The 6,900-nt window shown below is 41.3% G+C and overlaps 1 protein-coding gene across 3 annotated transcripts in view; it reads right to left on the bottom strand.

Moving 5' to 3' along the window:
* LOC111867184 (phosphatidylserine synthase 2) overlaps positions 1-6,900 on the bottom strand; it is a 35,280-nt gene that overhangs the window by 11,135 nt on the left and 17,245 nt on the right. For all 3 annotated transcript variants that reach the window (XM_023856787.2, XM_033752586.1, XM_023856786.2), the window contains one exon: positions 3,924-4,054. In XM_023856787.2, the coding sequence (XP_023712555.1) occupies positions 3,964-4,054 (91 nt within the window). In that variant the 3' untranslated portion in view covers positions 3,924-3,963. The remainder of the gene's footprint in view (positions 1-3,923; positions 4,055-6,900) is intronic.

The following is a 6,900-nucleotide window of genomic DNA, read 5'->3' on the forward strand; positions in this document are numbered from 1 at the left end:
AAATATGCTGTAAAACCAATAAAACTCTAAAATATGCATTTATATGCACAATAAAAACGACATAATTTCAATAAGAATGACTGGAAACTTGCATAATTACATTTAAAAATAGGAATAAACCCTAGGAAAAAATATGACATCATAGAAATCTGGGCCCTATTCATCAGGTATAACAATTTGAGAAAAACTTGGTTACTATGTTGCTGTTTTCTATTCCCCCCCCCAAATCTTCAAATATACACACTTAGTTATGTAGTTGGTCGAGGCACTATGCCACAAGCTGGATGGTCGTGGGATGAAATCCTGATGAGGTCACTGGATTTTTTAATTGACCTAATTCTTCCAGTTGCACTATGGCCCTGGGATTGACTCAGTCTCTAATAGAAATGAGTACCAGCAATTTTCCCGGGTGGTAAAAGAGTGGCCAGTGCGTAACCTTACCGCCATCTATGAGCATTCATGGCCTGCTACAGGGACAGATTTACCTTTTCTCATAAAAACAAATCCTTTACAAAATTTCAAGATACTAGAAAGAATGCTTATTATGTTCTTCCCACCTTACAAATCTGCAATCACCACTCTGCTATTGTTGATATAATATGGAATTAAACTCCCCAGAAATGGGGCTGTCTCCAATGTTATCAGAAATGGGGCTGTCTCCAATGTTATGACATTCATACTGTATTTCAGGAGAAGTTGTACACTAATGTTAACCATAGAAATTACAGCACAAACTTACTTTGGTATTATTCACTCCACAATTATTTCAGGCAGGAGGTATGCACAAGTTGTATATAGTTTTGTTATAAAACATATACAGTAGAACTTGGTTATAACGTCATCAAAGGGACCTAAAAATAGTGGCGTTATAAACGAATGTCGTTGTAACCGAAATGGGCACTTCCACAGTAGCCTTATGTTAGTCACGTAAAAATCTACCAAAAACCAAGTTAAAATGTTGCATTTTTTAGTGAAATACGTAGTTAAGTACAGACTAACGTAACATTAACGTGGAATTGCCCAAATGTGTAATATCAAAGACATATTACAGCGCTTTTCACTGACAATACACACCGCACTAATACTGTATATTAAAGGTAGGCCTACTCACCAAATTACAGTAGATTACATCAACTGTTGTGCCTTACTGTACCTAGATACGAGTACAGTAATCAGTTATATTCATCTGTTTCCTGTTACTTGCCCAATACACACTTTCTAAATTACGTTCAATGTCCATATCAGAGAAATTCAGGAATGAAAATGACGTTACATACGAGGTTGATGCATTTGTGCATGTCGTACTAAGCAAGGTATAAAAACAGTTGCTTTATGAGGAATTAGTTCGTACCATTGAATATTTGACGCAATAGACAAGGTGTCGCAGAAACCGATGTTGCTATAACCAAGTTTTACTGTATTTATTCTATTTAAATATTCTGTTTCACCTTTGTGTGCCATATGGTATTAGGGTGAGGTGGGAAGACAATTACGAGGGTCGTACTGAAAGTCATGAGCAACAAATTTTTGTAAAGTAACATACTTTATTATTGACAAACCAAATACACCATCTCAATCTACAGACCTTTCCTTATTTTTCCACATAATCACCACTTCTTTGTACCCATTTCTCCCACCGTTCTGGGAGTTTGAAAATTCCCCTTCTGTAAAATTCCATTCCAGCCATCAGAATACACTGACACACTGCTTTCTGAATTGCCTCCCTTGTCTCAAAACGTTGTCCACACAGCTGATCCTTCACAAATCCAAAAAGATGGTAGTCGGAGGGTGTCAGATCAGGGCTATAGGAGGGGTGTGGAAGAACTTCCCACCCCATCTTTGCAATTGCTTCCAATGTGAGGCCAGAGGCGTGGGGGCGAGCGTTGTCATGCAGGATGATGATGTTACGTCCCGGACGTTTATCGCGCAATGCACGACAGAGCTTGTGCAGCGTCTGGACATAACGAGCAGCATTAATGGTTTGCCCAGGTTCCAGGAAATCAGCCAGAATAAACCCCTCTGCATCCCAGAAGACCGTGCCCATCACCTTCGCAGCTGATGGCACTGTCTTTGCCTTCTTTTTTGATCGAGAATGCAAATGGTGACATTCCATACTCTGCCGTTTCATTTCAGGTTCGAAATGGTGAACCGTGCAATGGTTCTTCTCTAGTAAGATCTTTGGAGGGGGGCTCTCTTTCTTCTTCTCCAAACACCACTACGTGTGGCTGATCCTTTCTTTCCGACTGATGTCCTTGGGTGAAGTCACGTCACGTGTTCCTTTTCCCCTTCTTTACGTCCATCTGAGGGCTCATGGTAAGCCCAGAATATGGAAGTGCTCTCTTCTCCCTCTGAACTTCAAGCCAGCAACATCGCTGGTTACTAAATTATGTTTTTGGAACAGTATAAGTTCAGTTTGACAAATTATGTTACAGCATGTAGCAGAAGAAGATGGGGAGAAGCAGCCCTCACGAGCTAGTCGGGTACGACTACTCTGTGGAGGTAAAAATATATTTGAGTTTCCTTAAGAAAATGAGTGACTCACTTGAGATGTTTGGTATGCAATGAGGTGTGGTATAGTTTGATACACCATAGGTGTGGTACTAGTTTGATTTGTATGCCAGTAGGTGTGTTGTAATATCTGTTTAACCATTAATTGTAATAACTGTAATATCCCTTCAGGCCTGTTCCTGATAATCTACACCCAAGTTACCAATATAGTTCTATGTGTACTGTGTCACCATACGTTCCATGGTAGAGCTCCTGCCCAGTAAATCCGCCCAGCCCGACTTGCCGTCCATTTTTGGGTTTTCTCCCTTGAGACCCCTTACTTGACCTTAGGGAGGCATACTGCACCACGGCGGCAAGCAAGTCGTTTTTATGAGCCTGTCCTTACAAGGGGACAGCTCAATGGTGAAACCTGTCACAATACAGAGCAGAAAATCATCGCCTTTGTGTCGATATCTCTGCAGCAGTTCTCAGGTGATGGCTTTTCACTGACCTTTGTGGTCTTTGGTCAATAACCGCAGGACCCAACGAGCACAAACTTTCCTATAGCCCAAGTTTTCAATCATCTCCTGTACTGCACCGTGCCCTATTCCAAGTTTTGGGGCTATTTGGTCCACAGTCACATGCCTCTCATCTTGAATGATCTCATCCACTCTTTCCTTGTTCTGTTCAGCTGAGGCTGTTTGAGGACGACCGCTCCGAGGCTCATCTTCGATGCTGGTGTTCCCATCTTTAAAATGTTTCACCCATCTTCGAACACTGCTCGCACCCATACACACACTTCCATAAGCACACTGAAGTCTCTGGTGAATTTCTGCAGCAGGGTTTCCTCTTTCACAAGAAATTTGATGACAGCACGCTGGCGAAATGACATATCATTGTTGGCCATTTTGTTAGGAGTGATACTGGTCATGTGATGCAAGCTATTGACACCACAAGACACTCAAGGTTAACACAACAGCTGGTTCCACCTACCACCATACTCTCTATCATCTGCTGTTCCCAGGTTGCATGCAAAAAAAAGTTGCTCATGACTTTTGGTACGACCTACGTACATATAGGCAAGGAGGTAGAGACTGACCATGGACCACTTCAAGTTATTACTGCAGCACCTACTTTGAGGAACTGATGAAAACCATGAAATACTTCATTAATGAGAGCCAATAACCCAGCCAAGGTTCTACCAGACATTACACATACAGAAGAAAGCAGTCTTCTGGGATTTGGCGCCGTGTATATGTGGTGTTAACCGACGTTTCGGAGGAACGTATCGCCCCCATCTTCAGGGTAGTCACCGCCGTGAAAGCCTCAAATCTCACATTACACATACAGGTCCAGAGTATTACAGTTACACTAACCTGCACAGTTGTTATCAAGTTATACGGAAGGATTTTCTGTATTTCAAGTTACCAAATTACCTGTGAAGTATGGAAGAATAGCAGCACGAACTTTAACCCATTAATCATCTTTCATAGCAAACTTTCCCAGTTCACATGACCGAACTACTGCCCATCTCTGTCGACGCTCATCGACATTCAGCAGACCAGACCTAAAAAGTAAGTTTCCATTAATGGACTAGTGTGTTACAAAGGTAATTTCTGATGTGTTATACTCCAACTTGACAACTTTTTCTACAGTTTGTCCATGGAAGACAACAGGATCTATTCCTGATGATAAGACATTGAATTATACAAATATACCCTTAGCAGGCATGTTATGCAGAAGCAATTATAGAGGATATAATAAAGACTAAAATAAAATGTTCCCTTACAATAAGCAAACACCAAATTCACATGCAGCTATTCAATGTTAAATAATACTTCCTAAAACCAGCCAGACATCAGAACTACACTCAACTCTCGATTATCCGGGGGCCGATAAACCGGTTTGCGGCTTAACCGAGGCTTTTTGAGGCTTATATGTTGTTTACTATTCATTCACTTTTGTTTCACATGGTGAGTTGTAACACTCTTTTCGCACTAGTGTGAACCGAGCTCTGCATTTTTTGGCCCCCTTATGCTAACACAATGTTGTAGAGTAAGGGTGAAAGAATGCAAGGATTTGTGGAAAGTTTCAAGGACAGATAGACCACCCGACTTAGTCTCTTTGTATCGATCTTCAAGTGTATTAGCAAAATGTCAGGGTGTAAAAGGAAGCGTGTTGTGATATTCAGTTATTCAGTATGGAGGGGGTGGGTTTCCCCATGCACCGCGACTGATAGTCTATTGTACATCCCCCTTTTAATTTCTACAGGCTCCATCCCCTTCCGGTACTGGTGCTTACTATCAGTCCCTTTCTGCCAGCGAGGTTCCAACCTTCTACTGGCAGTGGTATCTAATAGTTAGTCCCTTTCTGTCAGAGAGGTCCCCCCTACTCTGGCAGTGATACGAATACTTCCCCCATCTACCGGAGGCATTGGAAACTACTTTGGGCAGGAAATTTTTGGCCAAATTTTGCTCAGAGGCCTCCTAGAGACATGAGGTTCTTTTACGTGCCGTAAATCTACAACACGGGACCCACAGCTTAAAGTCCCTCCCAGAGGACTTGTTCCCTGAATTTTTCCGCCCTTAAAAATTCCACGACCTCCGCCGAGTTTGAACCCGCGTACCTTGAGTCATGAGGTGGGAACGTTACCCCTAGACTATGGAGGGCGCTTAAGCGTGTTGTGATAAGTATTGAACAGAAACTCGTGTGAACCGGGCTTCGAAATGTTAAGCAGTGGGGGTGCAGCCAGAAGAGCAGGAAGAAAGTGAGAATGAGGAAGATGTGGACGCTGCTGCTAGTAAGAAAATATCACATGGTGCTGCTCTTAATCATTTGGAATCCTTACTAGACTATCTTGAGAGTGAAGAGAAGAGTTTATTAAGTGACAAGCTAATATTACGTAGGCTTCGTACGCATATCCGTAAAAATGAATATGCCGCGAAAAAGCAAACAACAATATTAAATTTTTTTAAGTGTTAAGTGTGAATATCCATAAAAAGTATTGGATGTTGTTGAAGACTGTGATTGAAATAACTAATTCATACTTCTGTGTAATGTAAAAAAAGCATTACATAGGCCATGAGATGACATAAAAACGAGGTTGAATAAATTTAAATACAGGTAGGCCTATAGTATTATGAAGGTACAGTATTACAGTACTACTTTTAATAAAAGTTGTCTTAACCGGGTTTTCGATTAATCGTGAGTTCCATCCCCACCATTATCCCGGATAATCAAGAGTTGAGTGTATATACTGAATGAATAAGCAACCAGCTTTAAGGCTTCCACATTTAGTGTTACTACACATTATAAATTAAAACTATACACAAATTGTTTATTATACTGTGACATGATGCCTGAACGGCGAAACTGTAGAGACAGGGAGACGGCCGTTGCTAGGAAACGGCTTGGAAAAAAAAACAGTCTCCACAACAGCAGCGATGCTGCGCAACAATATAAGAACTGCGGGAAGTAGTGTTGCCATGCAGTCTGGCGCCACTACAACTGAACATGTGATACCATGTCACCCACCCCTTCTTAGCTGCGAGCTAAGAAGGGAACACTCACCACAAGAGACGGTTTACACAGAATATAAGAAAAACGACCCCCACAGTGGAAGAACCACATGCAAGTTTTAATTATGACACATAAGATGAATAATCTTAACAAGTTTTAGTATGTGTAAATTTATTATAGTTGACAAATATGCACTTTTTAAATACTTTTTAAATAATTTTATAAAGGCAAGCAATCAGATAGCTTGCCGTAATTTGGGCACCTGATGATGGCACTATGTTGCCGAAACGTGTGGTGAAGTAACAGGTGAAATTGAGTGCACAAGACGGCAACTGTATATATATCATGGAAGAAAATCAGTGCAACAGGACATTAACTCTTTGACTGGCGCGGGCGTGTTTTAACGCCCGGACGATGCCAGCCGTTCCCTGGCGTTGGCGTGTTTTAACGCTTTGACAATCTCTTCCCTTCTTTGCTCTCTTGGCACTCATCAACCAAAGACATATATATGATAGTTTTTGCGCATGTTTGTAAAGAACCCTTGTAAACTTTGTGGGGGTCTATATTACTGTCAGAACCCTCTGAGAAGGAAAAGGTCAGAAAATATTTCACATTCATTCAGTTTCACCATGGCTTCTTGCAGCAAGTGTCTTCGTGTTCCTACAGACCAGCTGGAAAATGTTGTAAACGAGATTTGTTCTGATGATGATAGTGGCGATGAAATAATGATTCCTGAATTGGATGAAGTTGATAGTGACAATAATACAGTGATAGACAATGATCCACAAGACAGTAATCATGAACATTTACCTACCACGAGTGCGGTGCCTGACACACCCATCTCATGAACGTACGGAGACACTGTACCCCCAATATTTCCATTTGCTAATAGTT

This window comes from Cryptotermes secundus, unplaced genomic scaffold, assembly GCF_002891405.2.
Source record: "Cryptotermes secundus unplaced genomic scaffold, Csec_1.0 scaffold518, whole genome shotgun sequence".
Classification (NCBI taxonomy): domain Eukaryota; kingdom Metazoa; phylum Arthropoda; class Insecta; order Blattodea; family Kalotermitidae; genus Cryptotermes; species Cryptotermes secundus.